Genomic DNA, 20813 nt, shown 5'->3' on the forward strand with positions numbered 1-20813 from the left:
CTTGTTAAGGTCGGCGCCGGCGCTCAGCAGCAGCTCCACCATCGCCAGGTCTTTGCGGAGGACGGCGACGTGGAGGGGGGTGTAACCTGAGGGGAGGGGGGGGGGGTCACCGTGGGGCACCCCCTAACTGAAACCGTGCAGCCCCACGGTGTCCCCCCACCTTCCGCCATCTCCCTACGGTGTCCCGGTTCCGTCCCCGTCCCGTCCCCCCCCTCGCACCGTCGTAGTTGACGCTGTCGAGCTGGGCGCGCGTCTCCTCGTCGTGGGGTGCCGGGGGAATCCGGGGGGGCCCCAGGAGGTGGCGGGCGCAGCCGCGGCGGCCCTCGCGGCAGGCGAGGTGCAACGCCGTGTGCCCCCCCCTCTCCTGCACGCACAGCCCCGCGCCCGCCGCCCGTAGCTTCCGCACGAAGCCGGACAGGCCCAGGATGACGGCGATGTGCAGCGCCGTCTGCGGGGAGAGAGAGAGAGAGAGACCCCCCCTCAGGGAGGGAGAACGGGGAGCCCCCACCCCAGAGCCAGCACAGAGATTGGGGGTGCCTGTTCCCGTCCCCCCCAAAACCCGTTCCCCCCCCCCCCCGTGTCGGCACCTGCCCCAGGTCGTTCTGCAGGTCCAGGTACTCGGTGCCTCCCGTGTACTGCAGGATGGAGTCCAGGAAAGCCTCGTGTTCGTGGATCACGGCCAAGTGCAGGGCCCTGGGGCGGAGAGGGAGGGGGGGGCAGCGTTACCGGGTGGGGGGGGGGGGACCCCCCACCCCCGGCCCCGGGGGGGGGGGGGGGGGGGGCCCCTCCCGGGGGTCCTGCGTAGCCCCGTGGGTGCCCGGGGGAGGGGGGGGGGGGGTAGGACCCGCTGTCAGGGCCGCCCCGGGGAGGGGGATCCCCGCCCGCACTCACGTGTCGCCGTCCTCGGTGAGGAAGCCCAGGACGTGCCGCAGCCAGGCCGCGGGGTCCACGGCGGCGGCAGCTAACGGCGACGAGGCCGCCCGTTTCTCTTCCTCCTCTTCCTCCTCCTCCTCAGGAGGTTCAGCGAGACGAACGGCGCTTACGGCCGCCGTGACGGGGCCCAGGGCCGTACCGGGACTGGCAGGCCCGGGGCTGGCGGGCAGCGGCCCCAACTGCCCCTCGCCCAGCGAACCCAGGCCGCTGTCGCACCACTCATCACCCTCGGGCCGCTTTACCTCACCGGGAAGAGTCGGCGCCGCCGCTGCCGCCGCCGCCTCCGCGGCCGCCATAGCCGGGCCGCCGGGCTAGGCCGCGCTCAGGGCCTCGCCGCCATGGGGCCGCCGCCGCCGCCGCCGTCCCGGGAAATCCCCGCCGGGCCCGGCGATGGCGGCCGCGCGGGGCCTGTCGGGACCCGTAGTCCTTACAACACTTCCGGGGCGTCGAGCGCGGGGTACGCCGGGAAATACCAGGTTTTCCGCCTATCAGCGCCGTCCGCGGTGTACGCCGGGAGGTGTGGCCGTACGGATAGAAAGGTGGGGGCGCCGCGATGGATTTCGGGAGGTGTGGTCGCTCTCCGCCTATCAGCGCTGCCCGCGGTGCACGCCGGGAGGTGTGGCTGTGAGGCGCGGTGCACGCCGGGAGGTGTGGCCCGGGCAGCGGCCGGCGTCCATGGCCGAGCCGGACGGTAACGGGGGGCGGTGGCGGGCCGGGCCGGCGGGGATCCCCACCCCTGCCTCCCGCTCCCGCTGATCCCCTGTTCTCCTTCTCCCCCAGCTCCCGGTGCCCGCGGGGACGAGGCCGAGCGGGACGCGGAGTCACCGGTGAGTACCCGGCGATGCCCGTTCCCCTCCCGGTACCGGTAACCAGGCCCCGGTGAGGCCTCCAGCAGCCGCTCACCCCTTTTTCGGTTTCCTCGCAGATCTCCGATACCGAGCTGGGTGCTTCGGGAGATTCTGAAAGTAAGTACGGGGTTACGGCCCGGCCCGGCCCGGGAGGAGGCCCCGGGGCCCCGGGGGTTGATCCTCCTCCCGTACCGGTGCAGTGGAGCTGCTGCGGAGCCTCCTCTCCCGGACGTTGGGGCTGGGCGGGGAGAAACCGGAGAAGGTGCTGGACGAGCTGTCACTGGAGGGAGTGAGCCGGTTCCTGCGGAGCGAGAAATGTACGGGGAGGGGGGACGGGGGACACCGGGGAGGCGGTTTGGGGGGGCGGGGGGGGGGAACCGGGGAGGCGGTTTGGGGTGGGAGAGGGAACCGGGGAGGCGGTTTGGGGGAGGGACACGGGGGAACCGGGGAGGCGATTTGGGGGGGAGAACCGGGGAGGCGATTCGGGGGGGGAGAGGGAACCGGAGAGGCGGTTTTTGGGGGGTGGGGGGTAACTGAGGAGTCGGTTTTGGGGGGGAAGGGGGGAACCGGGGAGGTGGTTTTGGGGGGGGGGGGAACCAGGGAGGCGGGTTTGAGGTGCCGCCCTTCAGCCCTTTATCATCCTCCCCCCAGGTAAGAACGTCGTGTGCATGGTGGGTGCCGGGATCTCCACCTGTGAGTACGGTTTGGGGGGGCACAGACACAAACGGGGGGGGGTGGGGTGTCCTGACGCTCCCCCTGCTCCTCCCCGGGCCACACCCCCACCCCCCACCCCCCAAACCCGCAGCCGCCGGGATCCCCGATTTCCGTTCGCCCGGCACCGGCCTCTACGCCAACCTGCAGAGCTACGACCTGCCCTACCCCGAAGCCATCTTCGAAATCAGCTTCTTCAAGGTAGCACCCTCTGCCCCCCCCCCCCCGCCCCCCACTTTGGGGGGGTCTCAGAGACACCCCCCCCCCATTCCCTGAGCGCCTCGTGTGTGTGTGTGTGTCCCCCAACAGCAACACCCTGAACCCTTCTTCGCCCTGGCCCGGGAGCTCTACCCAGGGCAGTTCAAGGTAAGACCCTCCCTGGCCTCAGTTTCCCCTGGCTGCAGCCCCCCCCCCCCAAACAAACCTTCTTGGGGGCTCCCCCCCCCCAAAAACTGACCCCCCATTCTCTGTGTGTGTGTCCCCAGCCCACGGTGTGTCACTACTTCATGCGGCTGCTGCAGGAGAAGGGGCTGTTGCTGCGCTGCTACACCCAGGTAGGGACCCCTCAACATCAGGGTGGGAGTCAGGGGGGGGGTCTGGGGGAGTTTGGGGGGGGGGGGCAGGGATTGAGGTGCCCCTGACACCCCCCCCCCCCCAATCTTGCGCCCCGGTAGAACATCGACACGCTGGAGCGGGTGGCGGGGCTGGAGCCCGAGCTGTTGGTGGAAGCTCACGGCACCTTCTTCACCTCGCACTGCCTGCGCCCCTCCTGCCGGCAGCCCTACAGCCTCCAGTGGATGAAGGGTACGGGGGGGGGGGGGAACATTGGGGGGGGGGGGGGGGGCATGGGACACCCCACACACACACACCCCCCCCCCAGGGCACCACTGAGGCTGGAGGGGGCAGGTGGCACGTCCCTGGCTGGGCGAGGGGGGTCCCCGTCCTCCGGGATGGGGTCCTAACGGGAGACTGTTCTCCCCCAGTGTCGTCCCCCCCCACCCCGTGTTCCTGTGTCTCCCCCTGACCCCCCCCCCCAATATCCCTCTCCCCCCCCCCCCCCACTGAGCTCTCCCGTCCCCGTCTCTTCCAGAAAGGATTTTCTCGTCCCTCGTCCCCAAATGCGAGAAGTGCCAGAGCGTGGTGAAACCCGGTGAGTTGGGGGGTGGTCGGGAGGGGCTGTACCCCCCCCCCAATGCCCCGAGGGGGTGCGTGGGGCCCCCCCTCGGCCCGTCCGCTCACCTCCCGTTCCCCCCCAGACATCGTTTTTTTCGGGGAGAGCCTCCCCTCGCGCTTCTTCACCCTCCTGCAGTCGGTGAGTGGGTTGGGGCGGGGGGGGGGGGACAGACCCTGCAGCCCCCTCGGATTTGGGGGGGGGGGGGGGGGGGAAGTGTCACACTGATGGCACTGCGGTGACGTCCCCTCTTCCCCCCCCCCCCACCCCAGGACTTTCAGAAGGTCGACCTGCTCCTCATCATGGGCACCTCGCTGCAGGTCCAGCCCTTCGCCTCCCTCGTCGGCAGGTCTGCACCCCCCCGCCAGCTCCTCGGGTCCCCCGTGTCCCCCCCCAAGTCCGTGTCCCCCCCCAGCTCCCCACCACCCCCCCATGATCGTTCCCTCCTCTCTGCCCCCCACACAGGGTCCCCACCAACACCCCCCGGCTCCTCATCAACAAGGAGAAGACGGGGCAGGTGAGGGGGAGCGGGGGTTTGGGGGGGCTGCTAAAGTGGGGGGGCACCTTGAGGGGGGTTGGGAGGGTACTGGGGGGGGGGGCAGGTGCTGCCGTCTCCCCCCCCCCCCCGTCACCCTCGTTTTCCCCCCCCCGTCACCCTCATTTTCCCCCCCCCACCCCAGAGCGACCCCCTCATGTCTCTCATGGGCTTCGGCTGCGGCATGGACTTCGATTCGGACAAGGCTTACAGGCAGGGGGGGACCGGGGGGGCTGTTTGGGGGTTCAGGGGGGGCTGCAGGGGGGTAGCGGGGGGGGCGTTTGGGAGAGACTGGGATGTCTGGCATCCATGGGGAAGCGGGGGGGGGGGCAGAAGCACTTCCAGGTCTCTATGCCGGTGTGGGGGGATTGGGGCCATTGGGGGGAGTTGGGGCCCCCCCCGAGGTGGTTTTGGGGGGTACCCCCAGGTGGTTTGGGCTCCCCCCTCTACGTACACCTGCGCCCCCCCTCCCACGGGTCCCTCTGTCCCCGCAGGGACGTGGCCTGGCTCGGGGAGTGCGACGCCGGCTGCCTGGCGCTGGCAGAGCTGCTGGGCTGGAAGGTACCCAAAATGGCAATTTTGGGGGGGGGGGGGGATATCCTGCCCTCTGAGCCCCCCCCCAATTATGCTGCACCCCCCCCTCCCTTCCTCCCTCACCATCCCCATCCCCGCAGAAAGAGCTGGAGGAGCTGGTGAGAAGGGAACACGCCGCCATCGATGCCAAAGCCGCCCGGGAGGGCGAGGGCAAGGCCCGGGGGGGCGACGGGGAGAGCCCAGGGGCCAGCGGCGAGAGCCGGGGGGGCGGCCAGGACCCCACGCCGTAGCGCGGACTCGGGGGGGGGGGGGGCGGGGGGCCGCTACATTAAATGGCCGCAGAGATGGGTTATTGTCCTCTGTGTGTTCCCTTCGGGGGGGGCCAGGAAAGGAGGAGGTACGGGTGCTGGGGGGTGCTGGGGGGTAAGGGGGCCTGGAAATGAGGGGTAACTGGGGTGGGGGGTGTCCTAGGGTGCTGGGGGTTAAGGGGGCCAGGAACAAGGGGGTGCTGGGGTGGGGTGGGGGGGTCCCTGGCACTGGGGGGGTACTGGGGGGGGGGGGGGGTGTGTCAGTGGGGGCTGGGTAGTGGGATACTGGGGCTGCCCCCACCAGCAGTGCACAGCCTGGAGGGGGGGCTTTCCCCTTCACACACACACACCCCCCCCACCCCATTTTCCAGCCTTTTTTCCAGGATTTGTGCAATAAAGGGCTTTATTTCTAAAATCCGGCTGCGTCCTGCCCGGCCCTGGGGGGGGGGGGGGTGTGGGGGGGGTGTCCCTGCCTGGTTTGGGGGCCCTGGGGGGGTTCCTGCCTGCCTCTGGGGGTATCCCTGCCCGGTTTGGGGGTTTTGGAGGGGGCCTTACCCGTTTTGGGGGCTCTGGGGGGGGCCCTGCCTGGCCCTGAGGGGTCCTTACCTGATTTGGGGGCCCGGGGGGGGGGGTGTCCCTGCGCGGTTTGGGGGGTCTCTGCCCGGCCCTGGGGAGGTCCCTGCCCGGTTTGGGGGCCCTGGGGGGGGGTCTCTGCCCGGCCCTGGGGAGGTCCCTGCACGGTTTGGGGGCCCTGGGGGGGTCCTTGCCCGGTTTGGGGTGTCCCTGCCCGGCCCTAGGGGGTCCCTACCCGGTTTGGGGGCCCTGGGGGGGGGTCCCTGCGCGGTTTGGGGGGTCCCTGCGCGGTTTGGGGGGTCCCTGCCCGGCCCTGGGGAGGTCCCTGCCCTGTTTGGGGGCCCTGGGGGGGTCCCTGCCCGGTTTGGGGGGTCCCTGCCCGGTTTGGGGGCCCTGGGGGGGTCCCTGCCCGGCCCTGGGGGGTCCCTGCGCGGTTTGGGGGGTCCCTGCCCGGTTTGGGGGGTCCCTGCCCGGTTTGGGGGCCCTGGGGGGGTCCCTGCCCGGCCCTGGGGGGGTCCCTGCCCGGTTTGGGGGCCCTGGGGGGGTCCCTGCCCGGCCCTGGGGGGGTCCCTGCCCGGTTTGGGGGGTCCCTGCCCGGTTTGGGGGGTCCCGCCGGTCTCTACCTGAGGGGGCGCGGTGGGACAGGGCCGGCGCCAAGGGGCGCGGGCCAATTCGAAGTGAAGGCTGAGGAAAACGGCCAATCAGAACGCGGGACGGCAGGCGTGGGGGTTGATAGGCGGGAGGGTTAGCCAATGGGCGGGGGGATGGCCCGGTGGGAGAAGCTGAAGGGGACGTGAGAGGCATGAGAGGAGCCAATCAGAGCCCAGGTGATTGATGGCGTTGCCTTTGACCAATAGCCGGACGAGTCTCCGCCGAAAGGACCTCTGGGAGCACCCGGAGAGGCGCTAGACGAAGGCGGGGCCTGAGTGCAGGGCCATGAAGAAGGGCGGGGCGCCGTTCAGAGAGGCAGCCGCTTCAGCCAACCAGCTCGGTGGGCGGGCGGACGGACGCGGACTGTGGCCAATGGAAGACGGCAGCGCCTCTAACGGGCAGAAGCGCGGGCGAATGATCCCGGAGCTGGCGAACCTGCGGGGCCAATAGCGGCGGAGGGCGGGTCCGACGACGGAGGGGCAGCGCCGTGAGCCAATAGACCGAGAGTCCCGCCTTGAGTGGCGAGGGGGAGGGCCAATAGGGGCGTGGCGGAGGCGGCGCGGCGGAGTGAGGCGCCATGTCGCGGCGGCGGTGGCGGGGTCCGCAGAGCGCGGAGGGCAGCGGCCGCGGGGGCGAGATGGGGAAGATGGCGGCGGGCGGCGGCGGTGGAGGCGGTTCGGGTCGTTACTACGGTGGGGGCGGTGAGGGCGGCCGCGCTCCTAAACGCCAGAAGACGGAGAACGCGGAACCGCCGCCGCACGGGCCTGGCGGGCCGGGGGGAGCTGGCGGTGGGCCTGGCGCTGCCGGAGCGGTGAGCTGGGTCGGGGGAGGCGGTTGGGCCCTTGGGAGGTGCGGGGAGGAGGAGGAGGAGGAGGTATCATGGCGGGGCCTGAGGCGGGGGGCGTGGAAGGCCCCGGGGAGGGGCGGGGGGTGGCGCCGGGCTGGGCGGGGGGAGGGAAGGGGTTTGGGGGGGGGGGGGGGATGAGGCCTGAGGGGGCAAAACGCGCCCCGTGGGGAGGGGGGGTGAATGGGCTGGAGAGGGCAGGGCTCGTAGGATTGGGGCCCGGGGGGGAGGGGGGAACGTAGGGGCAAACTGGGCCTGAGAGGGCTGGAAATGGGGGGGGCAGGGTAGGTCTGGGGGTCGGCAGAGGGTGTGCGGGGTGTTTGGGGGGTCTGGGACTGCTTGGAGGGGATGTGGGCTTGGGTAAGGCGTCGGGGCTCGGGTCAGGGCCATGGGGATGCAGGAACCCTGGTGCGAGACCCTCGGTGGTGGCCGAGACCTTACCTGGGGTGGTTTTTCGTGGTGCTTTCGGGGGAGTCAGGAGGCCTTGGTGGCTCAGGGTGGGCACGGTACTGAGCTAAACGCTTCTCTCCTGGCAGGAGAACTACGACGACCCTCACAAGACGCCCGCCTCCCCCGTGGTGCACATCCGGGGGCTGATCGATGGCGTCGTGGAGGCCGATCTCGTGGAGGCCCTGCAGGAGTTTGGCCCCATCAGGTGAGGAGAAGCGTTGGGGGACGCACACGGTGACGGCGACACCACGGTGTCGCTCTGACCGCGGCCTTTGTCATCCCAGCTACGTGGTGGTGATGCCCAAGAAGAGACAAGCCTTGGTGGAGTTTGAGGATATCCTCGGCGCCTGCAACGCCGTTAATTACGCGGCCGACAACCAGATTTACATCGCCGGTCACCCCGCCTTTGTCAACTATTCCACCAGCCAGAAGATATCCCGCCCCGGGGACACGGATGATTCCAGGGGCGTCAACAACGTCCTGCTCTTCACCATCCTCAATCCCATCTACTCCATCACGACGGTGGGTGACGCGCCGGGGGAACCCCGAGGGTTTGGGAAGCGTGGATCTCTCCCGGCCCTGGCATCGGCTGCTTTGAGGGGGGGGCTCTGGGGGGCTGCCGCTGCACCCCTGGCCAGGTCCCTCACACCTTCTGGCCTCTCCCGTCCCACAGGACGTGCTGTACACCATCTGCAACCCCTGCGGCCCAGTGCAGAGGATCGTTATCTTCAGAAAAAACGGCGTGCAGGCCATGGTGGAATATCCTTCCGTGCCCTGAGAGCCCAGGGCTGCCTCTCTCGTGGTTGCGTTTTAATTTTTTTCTGCTGTGGGTTGGTTTGGTTCCGCCTCAGAGCGGTCCCGTCCGTCCTCCCAGACAACAAAACCCACCCTAACGACTTTCTAATTTCGGTAAACGTCCTTAACGTCGCCAACGTTTGACTCGGTGCAGAGCGCCCAGCGAGCCAAGGCGTCCCTCAACGGGGCCGACATTTACTCCGGGTGCTGCACGCTGAAAATCGAATACGCCAAGGTAAGCGTCCCCGCCGGCAGCGCGCTGCCCCCCCCGCCCCCCTCGTTGGGGTGACGCCGCCGACGCCTGACGTTCCTCCGGGTGTCTTTTCTCAGCCCACGCGCCTCAACGTCTTCAAGAACGACCAGGATACCTGGGACTACACCAACCCCAACCTCAGCGGACAAGGTAATCCCCGATGAAGCGCTTTGTAACCTACGCACACGGCCGGGCACAGCACTCTCATATCGACCCACAATATGTAATGCCATTCGCCTGCCCGTACCTTCAGCCGGAGCTGGCGTGGGCTCGACGGGGAGAGAGGGGCTTCGAGGTGGGAGGTGGGGGGGGGGGGGGGGGGGGGCGCGAAATGAGTCAAAAATAACGAGCGGCGATGGCCGGAGGTTCCTCTCGGTGGTCTGTTCTGCGCGTTGCTTGTCGGGGAGCATCGGTGTCAGGCGCGTGAAGCCGAGGGGGAGTCTCCGCACCAGCGATACGCGGTTGTTTATTTATGGGGTTTTTATATATTTAATGAGTTTCTGGTTGTTCGGGCTGGGGTGGGGGAAGTGCCATTGCTTTCTTGCGTCTGCCCCGCTGCCGGCTCTTTGCGTGCCTCATCTTCCGAACCGGATTTACCAAATCGGGGCTGCGTCACCCTCCCGGAGCCGAGGGGCGAGTTGGAAACGGCCTGTCCGTAAAACCGGAAGGGAAATACCGGCTCCCTTGAGCTTGGGGAGGTGTGGGGAGGGGGGAACACAACAAAAAGACACCCCCCAGCCCCTGCTGCTCGCCGGATGCCGGGGCGGCCGTTAAAGCCCTCCGCGTCGGGCTGCGCAGGGTCAGCCCCGCACGCGGAGCTTGGCGACGCTTGTTTTGGGGTTGTCTTGGGGTTTGGGGTTTTTTTTTTTGGTGTTTTTTGGGTTTTGGAGGGGTTTTTTTGAAGTAAAAAGGCTTCGTGTTTTAAAGCCGGGGTGTCGGCGCCGGGCGGCCTCGAAGCGGGGAGGGGGTGGGATGGGCACGAGGTTTTGGGGTGTGCGTGTGGGGTGGGGGGGGGTGTGGGGGGAGCGGATTTCGCTGCGGGAGCCACCGTCTGCCGGACACCCCCGCTTTTCAAAGCTGCAGAGCCGTTGAGGTGCGGACGCAAGCAATGGCATTACATGAGTTAGCGAGGGGCAGAGCTCTCCTCCCGATCCATACGTAGAAGATGTGCAGAGCCGCAGGGGCGAGAAGGGGCTCGCTGGGATTTGGGGCAAGAGGAGGGGCGGGTGTGCGGTAACGTGGCCTTTCCCAGCTCCGAGCAGTCATTTGCACATAACCCCGGGGACCGTACAACAGCGGAAGTCCCGAATGGGCCGTGACCTGCCTCTGCACATTCCTCACACCACACAGTGTAGAAAACTTTACTGGAGAAAACACGCAGCATCCAGAAAAACAAGCAACAGCTTGAGCTCATTACATCAAGGACACAACACCGTGGCCCAAGGACTATCTACAGCACAGAGAGAGAAAGAGGCGCAGCATGCCACAGCAGACATTTACCTTTACTTACCAAAAACCAGACCAAACCGAACCCACGAAGGTACACAGAACTAGAAAACACAGCCCAGAGGGTCCTCAAAACAAGCCCAGCAGCGCTCTTACCGGAGACCGGAATAGATCTGAGGCCCTCCAAGACCTTAGGATTGCTCTCAACACGGTTTGGTTTGGGAGGGCAGTTCCTTTGCTTTACGCTGTTTCTCCTGCAGTCCTCAACTGCCACCATATCAGCGCCAAGCGGAGACAAAAAAAAAAAAAAACACACCAAACCAAACCAAAAAAAAAAAACAACCAAACCAAAAAAAAAACCAAAAAAACCCCCCAAAAAAAAAAACCACCCCAGACAAAGCAACCCCCAAACCAAGGGCACACAGGTCCCGTAGCTGGGGGCCGTGCGGGGCTGGCGCAGGCACATTGCCATTACAGAGGAGACACGCACACGGGAAAGAGCTACACAGAGCCAGGAGCACCACGTTCTTACAGCACAACACAAAAGTGCGAAACACGGAGGAACACTCTCATTATCACACCTTTATGTCCTCTCTCTCGGTATCTCCTGAGGACTAAACATCTGTGAGACCTTTTTTTTTTTTTGTTGTTGTTGTTGGTTTTTTTTAAAAAAAAAAAAAAAAGATTTTACTTTTTTTTAATTTTTTTTTTTTCTAAAGAAAAAAATTGTAGCGGTTTGTGCCTTTGACCTGTGTTTATGACTCTGAAACCATGTGATGCAGGGTCGCAGTGTATGTTTGATGGGACGCCATCTTTCAGAACTGTGCTAACTCACTCTTGAAGCGTCCAATGGTAAGAGAAAATACAGAAATTTTTATATGACAATGGACATTGTACTTTGTACTCCCGCTGTAAGTAGCCCTTTTCAATCTTTGTAATCGACTCGGAATAAACCTGTACGAAACCCGGTCGTGTAAAGGGAAGAGAAGAGCAACTGTACGGTGACATGAGCGTGTTTATGCCTTGTATGTGATGGCTCGTTTTAACCTGTTACTGCTGTTGCTTTGCTGCCTGTACCAGTCTCGCTCCCTCTCCCGTTTTGTCGGGGCGGGGAGATGTCTTGCCACTTTTTTTTTTTTTTTTTTTTTAATCGTTTAATTTATATTTTTATTTTTCCTTTCTGTACATTAAGTTTTTAATTATTTATTTTAATTATTTATATATTTTTTTTTAATTTTTTTTTAAACAGCTGTGTAGAAATTAAAATTAGCGGCATCCCGGAGGTCGGGGGCACGGAGTGGGGCGCTCCCCTCGCCGTACCTCCCCCCTACATAGTCAGTTTAGGGGGGGCGAGGGGGGGGGGGGGGCCGGGGCTGGTCCCCGGTGGGTGGGAGGGGGGTAGGATTGGGGTATTGGGAGGAGGGGGGGGGGGGGGGCGCTCCCAGATTCGGCCCCTTCGCTCCCACCGGGGCTCTCCATCGACACGGGGGGTCCCGGTCGGGAGCGGGGGGCGCAGGGGATGGGAGCCAGCCCTGCCGTCGCCCTCCTGGGGTAGCTGGGGGATCCCCAAAATCTCCCCGGGGCCAGGCCAGGGCATCAGGGACCGGAGGGACCCCTGGCACCCTGGGGAGTGGTTGCCCCCACCCCACCATCACCCTTTCTTTCCGAGACCACCCTAATCTCTCCTTCCACCCGCAGGAGACCCGGGCGGCAACCCCAACAAGCGCCAGCGGCAGCCCCCGCTCCTGGGAGACCACCCCGCGGAGTACGGTACGGGGTCCTTGCGACGGGGCGGGGGGGAGAGTCACGGGAGGGGGGGTCTCCAACCCTCTCCCTGCGCAGGAGGACCCCACGGCGGATACCACGGGCACTACCACGACGAGGGCTACGGCCCCCCGCCGCCCCACTACGAAGGGAGAAGGATGGGACCTCCGGTGGGGGGGCACCGCCGGGGACCCAGCCGGTACGGCCCCCAGTACGGTCACCCGCCGCCGCCACCGCCGCCGCCGGAGTACGGCCCCCACGCCGACAGCCCCGTCCTCATGGTCTACGGCTTGGATCAGTCCAAGATGAACTGCGACCGCGTCTTCAACATCTTCTGCCTCTACGGAAACGTGGAGAAGGTAGACGAGGGGGTTCTTCGGGGGGCAGATGTGGGGGGGTGTCTGGGGTTCCCCGAGGGGTCTCCGGCCCACCACCGCCACTTCTTCCAGGTCAAGTTTATGAAGAGCAAGCCGGGTGCAGCCATGGTGGAGATGGCGGACGGTTACGCCGTGGATCGGGCCATCACCCACCTCAACAACAACTTCATGTTCGGGCAGAAGCTCAACGTCTGGTAGGTCTCGACTGGGGGGGGTATGGGCAGCGACGGGCAGCCCCTGCCTGACCCCCCTGCCCGTCCCGCTGACCCCCCTGCCCGTCCCGCTGACCCCCCTGCCCGTCCCGCAGCGTTTCCAAGCAGCAGGCCATCATGCCCGGACAATCCTACGGGCTGGAGGACGGATCCTGTAGCTACAAGGACTTCAGCGGCTCCCGCAACAACCGCTTCTCCACCCCCGAGCAGGCGGCCAAGAACAGGATCCAGCACCCCAGCAACGTCCTCCACTTCTTCAACGCGCCCTTGGAGGTGACCGAGGACAACTTCTACGAGGTACGGGGCGGGGGCGGCCGCGCCATCCCTTCCTTCTCCTCCTCTTCCTCCTCCTCGCTTCGTCCTTTTCCTCTTCTCCTTACTCCTTCGCCTCCCTTCTTCCTCTTTAATTTCCTTCTCTTTTCTTCCCTTTTCCTTCTTCCTTTTCTTCTTCCTCCTCCCTTTTTCCTTCTCTTTTCATCGTCCTTTTCTTTCTCCTTTTTCCTCCTCCCTTCTTCCTTTCCTTTCTCTTTCCTTGCTGCTTTCTTTTTCTCCCCCCCTTTTTTTTTTCCCTACTCTCCTTCCCTTTTCCTTCCATTCTTCCCTCTCCTCCACCGGCCGCTGACACCCCCACCCCTCCTTTTTTCCCCCCCCCCCAGATCTGCGACGAGCTGGGGGTGAAGCGCCCTTCCTCGGTCAAGGTCTTCTCCGGGAAGAGTAAGTGTCGGGGCTGTGGGTTACCTCGGGGGCCGTGGGTGCCCCGAGATCCCCCCCCTTGGCCCCCTTGGGGGGCTGGGGGTGCAGAGTGGGGGGCGGCACGGCCGCCGCAGCCCCCGGGCTGAGGAAGAGACGCCCCCCCGTAGGTGAACGCAGCTCCTCAGGGCTGCTGGAGTGGGATTCCAAGAGCGACGCCCTGGAGACCCTCGGCTTCCTCAACCACTACCAGATGAAGAACCCCAGTAAGTGATTGGGGGGGGGGGGACACGCCGAACCCCCAAACCCCCCCCACGGATCCCCTAACCCCCCCCACGGATCCCCTAACCCCCCTTTTTCTTCTCCCGCAGACGGGCCGTACCCCTACACGCTGAAACTCTGCTTCTCCACCGCCCAGCACGCCTCCTAACCGGGGACCCCCACCCTGCCGGTGGGGTTTTTTTTTCCCCCCAAAAAAAACCCCTGTTTGTTTATTGGTTTTTTTGTTGGTTTTTTTTTTTTAAAAGGCTAAAGTTCAGTAGTGACCACCCAGTGACACCCTCACCCCTCCCTTTACTCCCCCCATTTTTAAGGAGAATGATTGTACGTGTGCTCGGTCGTCGTGCCCCCCTCTTCCCCCCCCCCGCCCTCGCGCCTTTCAATAAACTCGTTTGGAAAACACCTCCCACGTTTTGGGGGGATTTAGGGGGATATCGGGCAAAGGCTGAGGAGGATGGGTTTGGTGCAGGCCTCAGGGGGAGGAGTTAGTTAGGGGGTACTTCCGCCTCGGTAGGGAGGTGTTAGGGGGCACTTCCGCCACGGTAGGGAGGAGTTAGGGGTACCTCCGCCTCGGTAGGGAGGTGTTAGGGGGCACTTCCGCCTCGGTAGGGAGGTGTGAGGGGCGCTTCCGCCTCGGTAGGGGAGCGGAAGTTACCGCCCCCTCCGTGAGGGCGGGTCACGTGGCGGGAAGAGGCGGCGCTCTAGCCTTCGTCCTCGCTGTCCCCGGCCCGTGGAGGACCGTGCGGGAGCCGATGGCTGCGGGGCTGCGGGGGCTGCTGGGGAGACGTGAGTGGGGGGGGGGGGGGGACACACGACACGGGGACCCCCCCCCGGCCTGACCTTGACCCCCCCCGTGACCCCCAGCCTAACCTTGACCCCCAGCTGACCTCCCGGCCCCCGTGTCCCCCCTTTCTGCGCTGCCCGCCCTGATCCTCGGGGTCCCCAGAGCCCCCCCAGTATGTCCCAGTGGGTCCCAGTCCCTCCCCAGGGACTCCCAGCCCCTCCCCAGTATGTCCCAGTGGGTCCCAGTCCCTCCCAGCCCCTCCCCAGTATGTCCCAGTGGGTCCCAGTCCCTCCCAGCCCCTCCCCAGTATGTCCCAGTGGGTCCCAGTCCCTCCCCAGTATGTCCCAGTGCCTCCAGCCCTTCTGCAATGGGCGCCAGCCCCTCCCTAGTATTTCCCAGTTCCCCCAGTCCCTCCCCAGGGACTCCCAGCCCCTCCCCAGTATGTTCCAGTGGGTCCCAGTCCCTCCCCAGTATGTCCCAGTGGGTCCCAGGGACTCCCAGCCCCTCCCCAGTATGTCCCAGTGTCTCCAGCCCTTCCGCAATGGGTGCCAGCCCCACCCCAGTATTTCCCAGTTGTCCCAGTCCCTCCCCAGGGACTCCCAATCCTTCCCAGTCCCTCTTAGCCCCTCCCCAGTATGTCCCAGTGGGTCCCAGTCCTTCCCAGCCCCTCCCCAGTGCCTCCCAGCCCTTCCTTAGTGGATCCCAGTGAGTCCCAGTCCCATCCCAGTGCCTCCCAGCCCTTCCTTTCTGCCTCCAGTGGGTCCCAGTACCCCCCCACACCCTTTCCTAGTGTGTTGTAGCAGTTGCCCCTGGGTCCCAGTCCCTCCCCAGTATGTCCCAGTGGGTCCCAGTCCCTCCCCAGAGACTCCCAGTCCCTCCCCAGTATGTCCCAGTGGGTCCCAGTCCCTCCCCAGGGACTCTCAGCCCCTCCCCAGTATGTCCCAGTGGGTCCCAGTCCCTCCCCAGTATCTCCCAGTGTCTCCAGTCCTTCTGCAATGGGCGCCAGCCCCTCCCTAGTATTTCCCAGTTCCCCCAGTCCCTCCCCAGAGACTCCCAGTCCCTCCCCAGTATGTCCCAGTGGGTCCCAGTCCCTCCCCAGAGACTCCCAGTCCCTCCCCAGTATGTCCCAGTGCATCCCAATCCCTCCCCAGTCCCTCCCCAGTGGGTCCCAGGGACTCCCAGCCCCTCCCCAGTATGTCCCCAGAGACTCCCAGTCCCTCCCCAGTATGTCCCAGTGCATCCCAATCCCTCCCCAGTCCCTCCCCAGTGGGTCCCAGGGACTCCCAGCCCCTCCCCAGTATGTCCCCAGAGACTCCCCGTCCCTCCCCAGTATGTCCCAGTGCATCCCAATCCCTCCCCAGTCCCTCCCCAGTGGGTCCCAGGGACTCCCAGCCCCTCCCCAGTATGTCCCCAGAGACTCCCAGTCCCTCCCCAGTATGTCCCAGTGCATCCCAATCCCTCCCCAGTCCCTCCCCAGTGGGTCCCAGGGACTCCCAGCCCCTCCCCAGTATGTCCCAGTGGGTCCCAGTCCCTCTCCAGAGACTCCCAGTCCCTCCCCAGTATGTCCCAGTGCATCCCAATCCCTCCCCAGTCCCTCCCCAGTGGGTCCCAGGGACTCCCAGCCCCTCCCCAGTATGTCCCAGTGGGTCCCAGCCCCTCCCCAGTATGTCCCAGTGGGTCCCAGTCCCTCCCCGGTGGGTCCCCACCACCCCAGTGACGGGCCGGCTGCCCCAGCGTTGCGGTTGCCGGCCCGGCTGATGTCGGCGGAAGCCGGGGAACGTCGCTCGCCCGTTCGCGGCTTCGAGACGTTGCGGGTGACGCCGGAGCGGGACCACGTCCTGCACGTGGAGCTCCACCGCCCCGAGAAGAGGAACGCCATGAACTCCGCGTTCTGGAGGTAACGGGGGGGGGGGGGGCACCCCCACACCCCCCCACCCCCCCACCCCGGTTTGGCACCCCCGGACCCCTCCCGACCGTCCCCGCTGTCCCCCAGGGAGATGGTGGAATGTTTCCAGGACGTCGCCCGCGACACGTCCTGCCGCGCCGTCGTCATTTCGGGTGCCGGGAAGATCTTTACGGCTGGTGAGGCGGCGGCGGCGGCGGGGGATTTGGGGGGGGGGGTCCCCTGTTCTCCCCCACCCGCTGACGGCATCGACCCCGGGGCAGGGATCGATCTGATGGAGATGGGCAGCGAGTTCATGGCGGTGGAGGGCGAGGACGTGGCCAGGAAGGCCTGGAACCTGCGGCAGAAGATCCGCCAGTACCAGGAGACCTTCTCGGTGCTGGAGAAGGTGGGACGGACGGACAGAGGGACGGGCAGATTGGGGAGGGGGGGTGACCTGACCCCCCCCAGCCCACCCCGTGACGCCCGTGTCCCCTGCAGTGCCCGAAGCCGGTGATCGCGGCGGTGCACGGCGCCTGTATCGGCGCGGGTGAGCTGGGGCGAGGTGGGGGGACGGCGGTGTCTGGGGGGCGGGGGGGTGGGTGTCCCCCTCGTCACCAGGTCAGGGTCTTCTCCCGCCAGGCGTCGACCTCATCTCTGCCTGCGACATCCGCTACTGCGCCCAGGACGCCTGGTTCCAGGTGAAGGTAGGTGGGTGGGCACCCTTGGGTGGCCCCGAGGTCCCTCAGATGTCCCCGAGACCCCTTGGATGTCCCTGAGACCCCTCAGATGTCCCCATGGCTCCTCAGACGTCCCTGTGCCCTTTCGGGTGTCCTCAAGACCCCTCAGATGTCCCCGAGACCCCTCAGATGTCCCCATGGCTCCTCAGACGTCCCTGTGCCCTTTCGGGTGTCCCTGAGACCCCTCAGATGTCCCCGAGACCCCTCAGATGTCCCCATGGCTCCTCAGACGTCCCTGTGCCCTTTGGGGTGTCCTCAAGACCCCTCAGATGTCCTTGAGACCCCTCAGATGTCCTTGAGACCTCCCAGACGTCCTGGTTGCTTCTTGGATGTCCCTGGGACCCCTCAGATGTCCCTGAGCCCCCTGAAATGTCCCCAAGGCCCCTCAGATGTCCCCAAGACCCCCTCAGATGTCTCTGGAGCCCCCTGGGCCACCCCCACGGCCCCCTCACGTGTCCCCATCCCCGCAGGAGGTGGACATTGGGCTGGCGGCCGACGTGGGCACCCTCCAGCGTCTCCCGAAGATCGTGGGCAACCAGAGGTGGGGGGGGGACGACAATGACACACAACAGGGACACCGTGGAGGGGCTGGTTGGCCGGGGAGGGGACCTCACGAGGGGGGGGGGGGTCCCCATGTGCATGTCATTGTCCCCCCGCAGCCTCGTCAACGAACTGGCCTTCACCGCCCGCAAGATGATGGCCCCCGAGGCGCAGAGCTGCGGCTTGGTCAGGTACCGCAGCCCCCCCCCCTCCTTGCCCTGAGGAGGGGACAATCCCCGATGTCACGGGGTGGCGGTGGCGGAGGGGGGGGGTACATGTGCCACCTCGGGGTGCCCGTCCCCGCTGGCAGCCCCTCTCGTCCGCAGCCGGGTGTTCCCCGACAAGGCGACGCTGCTGCGGGGAGCCCTGGACGTGGCCAGCGCCGTGGCGGCCCGTAGCCCCGTGGCCGTGCAGGGCACCAAGGTGAACCTGGTCTATTCCAGGGATCACTCCGTCCCCGAGAGCCTCCGCTACGTGGTGAGCGCTGCCCGGCCCCAAAACACCCTCATTCGGCCCCAAAATACCGGGACCCTTGGTCCCCGAAAGGCCGAGACGCCTCCTGCGTCGTCCCTGTCCCCCCCGCCTTTCCTTGATGGTGTCCTGTCCCCATCCCCAAGGGTGTCCCCGCACCCTCCGTCCCCGTCCCCAGGGGTGTCCCCCCCCTCCCCAGGGGTGTCCCCTGACTGTGTCCCCCCCGTCCCCGTCCCCAGGGGTGTCCCCCCGTCCCCAGGGGTGTCCCCCCATCCCCAGGGGTGTCCCCTGACTGTGTCCCCCCCATCTCCAGGGGTGTCCCCTGACTGTGTGTCCCCCCTGTCCCCATCCCCAGGGGTGTCCCCTGACTGTGTCCCCCCCTCCCCGTCCCCAGGGGTGTCCCCCCGTCCCCAGGGGTGTCTCCTGACTGTGTCCCCCCATCCCCAGGGGTGTCCCCCCGTCCCCAGGGGTGTCCCCTGACTGTGTCCCCCCATCCCCAGGGGTGTCCCCCCATCCCCAGGGGTGTCCCCTGACTGCGTGTGTCGTCCCCCCTGTCCCCAGGGGTGTCCCCTGACTGCGTCCCCCCGTCCCCAGGGGTGTCCCCCCATCCCCAGGGGTGTCCCCCCCATCCCCAGGGGTGTCCCCTGACTGGGTCCCCCCCCCCCCCGTCCCCAGGGGTGTCCCCCCCCTCCCCAGGGGTGTCCCCTGACTGTGTCCCCCCCTCCCTGTCCCCAGGGGTGTCCCCCCCCTCCCCAGGGGTGTCCCCTGACTGTGTGCCCCCCCTGTCCCCATCCCCAGGGGTGTCCCCTGACAGTGTCCCCCCCCGTCCCCAGGCCACCTGGAACATGAGCATGCTGCAGACCGAGGACATCCTCAAGTCGGTGCAGGCGGCGATGGAGAAGAGGGGCCCCGAGGACGTCCCCTTTTCCAAGCTGTAGGGACCCCGCGCCCGGTGTCACCCCCCCCCCAATACACCCGCTGTCCCCGTGTCCCCGTCCTGCCTCGTCCCCACTGCGGCTGGGGGGGGTACGTGGGTACGGAGGGGGCGTAGAGAGAGACCTAAAGGGGGGCGGGGGGGACATATGGGCACAGGGGAGGTTATAGGGACACCTAAAGGGGGGGGTATATGGGCACAGGGATGTATAGAGCCCTGAAGGGGGGGTATATGGGCACGGGGATGTATAGAGCCCTAAGGGGGGGGTATATGGGCACGGGGATGTATAGAGCCCTGAAGAGGGGGGGGTATATGGGCACGGGGATGTATAGAGCCCTGAAGAGGGGGGGGTATATGGGCACGGGGATGTATAGAGCCCTGAAGAGGGGGGGGTATATGGGCACGGGGATGTATAGAGCCCTAAGGGGGGGGTATATGGGCACGGGGATGTATAGAGCCCTGAAGAGGGGGGGGTATATGGGCACGGGGATGTATAGAGCCCTAAAGGGGGGGGGGTATATGGGCACGGGGATGTATAGAGCCCTAAAGGGGGGGGGGTATATGGGCACAGGGATGTATAGAGCCCTAAAGGGGGGGTATATGGGCACAGGGATGTATAGAGCCCTGAAGGGGGGGGTATATGGGCACAGGGATGTATAGAGCCCTGAAGGGGGGGGATATATGGGCACGGGGATGTATAGAGCCCTGAAGGGGGGGGTATATGGGCACGGGGATGTATAGAGCCCTGAAGGGGGGGTATATGGGCACGGGGATGTATAGAGCCCTGAAGGGGGGGGGTATATGGGCACGGGGATGTATAGAGCCCTGAAGGGGGGGGATATATGGGCACGGGGATGTACAGAGCCCTAAGGGGGGTTATATGGGCACGGGGATGTATAGAGCCCTGAAGGGGGGGGGGGTATATGGGCACAGGGATGTATAGAGCCCTAAGGGGGGGTATATGGGCACAGGGATGTATAGAGCCCTAAAGGGGGGGTATATGGGCACGGGGATGTATAGAGCCCTAAAGGGGGGGTATATGGGCACAGGGATGTATAGAGCCCTGAAGGGGGGGTATATGGGCACAGGGATGTATAGAGCCCTAAAGGGGGGGTATATGGGCACGGGGATGTATAGAGCCCTGAAGGGGGGGGTATATGGGCACGGGGATGTATAGAGCCCTAAAGGGGGGGTATATGGGCACAGGGATGTATAGAGCCCTGAAGGGGGGGGTATATGGGCACGGGGATGTATAGAGCCCTGAAGGGGGGGTATATGGGCACAGGGATGTATAGAGCCCTGAAGGGGGGGGTATATGGGCACAGGGATGTATAGAGAGCCCTAAAGGGGGGGGTATATGCGCACAGGGATGTATAGAGCCCTAAAGGGGGGGGGGGTATATGGGCACAGGGATGTATAGAGCCCTAAAGGGGGGGGGGGGTATATGGGCACAGGGATGTATAGAGCCCTAAAGGGGGGGTATATAGGCACAGGGATGTATAGAGCCCTAAGGGGGGGTATATGGGCACGGGGATGTATAGAGCCCTGAAGGGGGTTTATATGGGCACAGGGATGTATAGAGCCCTGAAGGGGGGGGGTATATGGGCACGGGGATGTATAGAGAGCCCTAAAGGGGGGGGGGTATATGGGCACAGGGATGTATAGAGCCCTGAAGGGGGGGGTATATGGGCACAGGGATGTATAGAGCCCTAAGGGGGGGTATATGGGCACAGGGATGTATAGAGCCCTAAAGGGGGGGGGGTATATGGGCACGGGGATGTATAGAGCCCTGAAGGGGGGGTATATGGGCACAGGGATGTATAGAGCCCTAAAGGGGGGGGGGGGTATATGGGCATGGGGATGTATAGAGCCCTAAAGGGGGGGGTATATGGGCACAGGGATGTATAGAGCCCTAAAGGGGGGGGGGGGGGTATATGGGCACGGGGATGTATAGAGCCCTAAAGGGGGGGTATATGGGCACAGGGATGTATAGAGCCCTGAAGGGGGGGGTATATGGGCACGGGGATGTATAGAGCCCTAAAGGGGGGGTATATGGGCACAGGGATGTATAGAGCCCTGAAGGGGGGG

General features: G+C 65.5%; 4 protein-coding genes across 10 annotated transcripts in view; 3 read left to right on the top strand and 1 right to left on the bottom strand.

Moving 5' to 3' along the window:
* The window catches only part of NFKBIB (NFKB inhibitor beta), a 3651-nt gene extending 2422 nt beyond the window's left edge, over positions 1-1229 (bottom strand). The window contains exons 1-4 of the mRNA XM_075738552.1: positions 892-1229; positions 588-693; positions 220-448; positions 5-86 (exon numbers count right to left, since the gene is read on the bottom strand). Of these exons, the coding sequence (XP_075594667.1) occupies positions 5-86; positions 220-448; positions 588-693; positions 892-1229 (755 nt within the window). The remainder of the gene's footprint in view (positions 1-4; positions 87-219; positions 449-587; positions 694-891) is intronic.
* Positions 1230-1323: 94 nt separating this feature from the next.
* Positions 1324-5072, top strand: SIRT2 (sirtuin 2). 3 transcript variants are annotated; one of them, XM_075738644.1, is made up of 16 exons: positions 1324-1624; positions 1714-1760; positions 1859-1898; positions 1982-2098; positions 2433-2474; positions 2587-2693; positions 2802-2858; positions 2978-3046; positions 3167-3296; positions 3583-3642; positions 3749-3804; positions 3936-4012; positions 4129-4180; positions 4344-4411; positions 4693-4759; positions 4873-5072. In XM_075738644.1, exons 1-16 carry the CDS (start codon positions 1324-1326, stop codon positions 5020-5022), a joined length of 1440 nt encoding a protein of 479 aa, XP_075594759.1. In that variant the 3' UTR covers positions 5023-5072. The 3 variants fall into 3 exon arrangements, with proteins under 3 accessions (XP_075594759.1, XP_075594760.1, XP_075594761.1); XM_075738645.1 differs by lacking the exon at positions 4693-4759 and having other exon boundaries at positions 4873-5012; XM_075738646.1 differs by lacking the exons at positions 3167-3296; positions 4693-4759 and having other exon boundaries at positions 2433-2452; positions 4873-5054.
* A 1730-nt stretch (positions 5073-6802) lies between these two features.
* Positions 6803-13776, top strand: HNRNPL (heterogeneous nuclear ribonucleoprotein L). 3 transcript variants are annotated; one of them, XM_075738572.1, is made up of 13 exons: positions 6803-7075; positions 7645-7763; positions 7843-8080; positions 8232-8317; positions 8492-8588; positions 8684-8756; positions 11751-11822; positions 11895-12175; positions 12266-12387; positions 12501-12702; positions 13062-13119; positions 13266-13361; positions 13467-13776. In XM_075738572.1, the coding sequence occupies exons 1-13, from the start codon at positions 6842-6844 to the stop codon at positions 13523-13525; spliced, it is 1737 nt and encodes a 578-aa protein (XP_075594687.1). In that variant the 5' UTR covers positions 6803-6841; the 3' UTR covers positions 13526-13776. The 3 variants fall into 3 exon arrangements, with proteins under 3 accessions (XP_075594687.1, XP_075594685.1, XP_075594686.1); XM_075738571.1 differs by having other exon boundaries at positions 6828-7075; positions 13233-13361; positions 13467-13600; XM_075738570.1 differs by having other exon boundaries at positions 11751-12175.
* A 240-nt stretch (positions 13777-14016) lies between these two features.
* Positions 14017-20813, top strand: part of ECH1 (enoyl-CoA hydratase 1) — a 28634-nt gene continuing 21837 nt past the window's right edge. For 2 of the 3 annotated variants that reach the window (XM_075738650.1, XM_075738649.1), the window contains exons 1-10: positions 14017-14160; positions 15893-16055; positions 16152-16240; positions 16325-16449; positions 16542-16590; positions 16683-16747; positions 17251-17321; positions 17440-17511; positions 17647-17797; positions 18625-18754. In XM_075738650.1, the coding sequence (XP_075594765.1) occupies positions 14127-14160; positions 15893-16055; positions 16152-16240; positions 16325-16449; positions 16542-16590; positions 16683-16747; positions 17251-17321; positions 17440-17511; positions 17647-17797; positions 18625-18729 (924 nt within the window). In that variant the 5' untranslated portion in view covers positions 14017-14126 and the 3' untranslated portion in view covers positions 18730-18754. Of the gene's footprint in view, positions 14161-15892; positions 16056-16151; positions 16241-16324; positions 16450-16541; positions 16591-16682; positions 16748-17250; positions 17322-17439; positions 17512-17646; positions 17798-18624; positions 18778-20813 lie in introns of those variants that run through there. The other variant, XM_075738648.1, reaches the window with a different exon arrangement.

This window comes from Balearica regulorum, chromosome 34 (assembly GCF_011004875.1).
Source record: "Balearica regulorum gibbericeps isolate bBalReg1 chromosome 34, bBalReg1.pri, whole genome shotgun sequence".
NCBI lineage: Eukaryota > Metazoa > Chordata > Aves > Gruiformes > Gruidae > Balearica > Balearica regulorum.

What these genes read in the sequence shown, in the direction of transcription:
- SIRT2 (XM_075738644.1), top strand. Translation starts at nt 1,324, where the DNA reads ATGGCGGCCGCGCGGGGCCTGTCGGGACCCGTAGTCCTTACAACACTT. An exon ending in GTCCATGGCCGAGCCGGACG is followed by an intron (nt 1,625 to 1,713) that starts GTAACGGGGGGC and finishes CTTCTCCCCCAG; the next exon opens with CTCCCGGTGCCCGCGGGGAC. An exon ending in TCTTCACCCTCCTGCAGTCG is followed by an intron (nt 3,805 to 3,935) that starts GTGAGTGGGTTG and finishes CCCCCACCCCAG; the next exon opens with GACTTTCAGAAGGTCGACCT.
- HNRNPL (XM_075738570.1), top strand. Translation starts at nt 6,842, where the DNA reads ATGTCGCGGCGGCGGTGGCGGGGTCCGCAGAGCGCGGAGGGCAGCGGC. An exon ending in GGCGTGCAGGCCATGGTGGA is followed by an intron (nt 8,318 to 8,491) that starts ATATCCTTCCGT and finishes AACGTCGCCAAC; the next exon opens with GTTTGACTCGGTGCAGAGCG. An exon ending in CTACCAGATGAAGAACCCCA is followed by an intron (nt 13,362 to 13,466) that starts GTAAGTGATTGG and finishes CTTCTCCCGCAG; the next exon opens with ACGGGCCGTACCCCTACACG.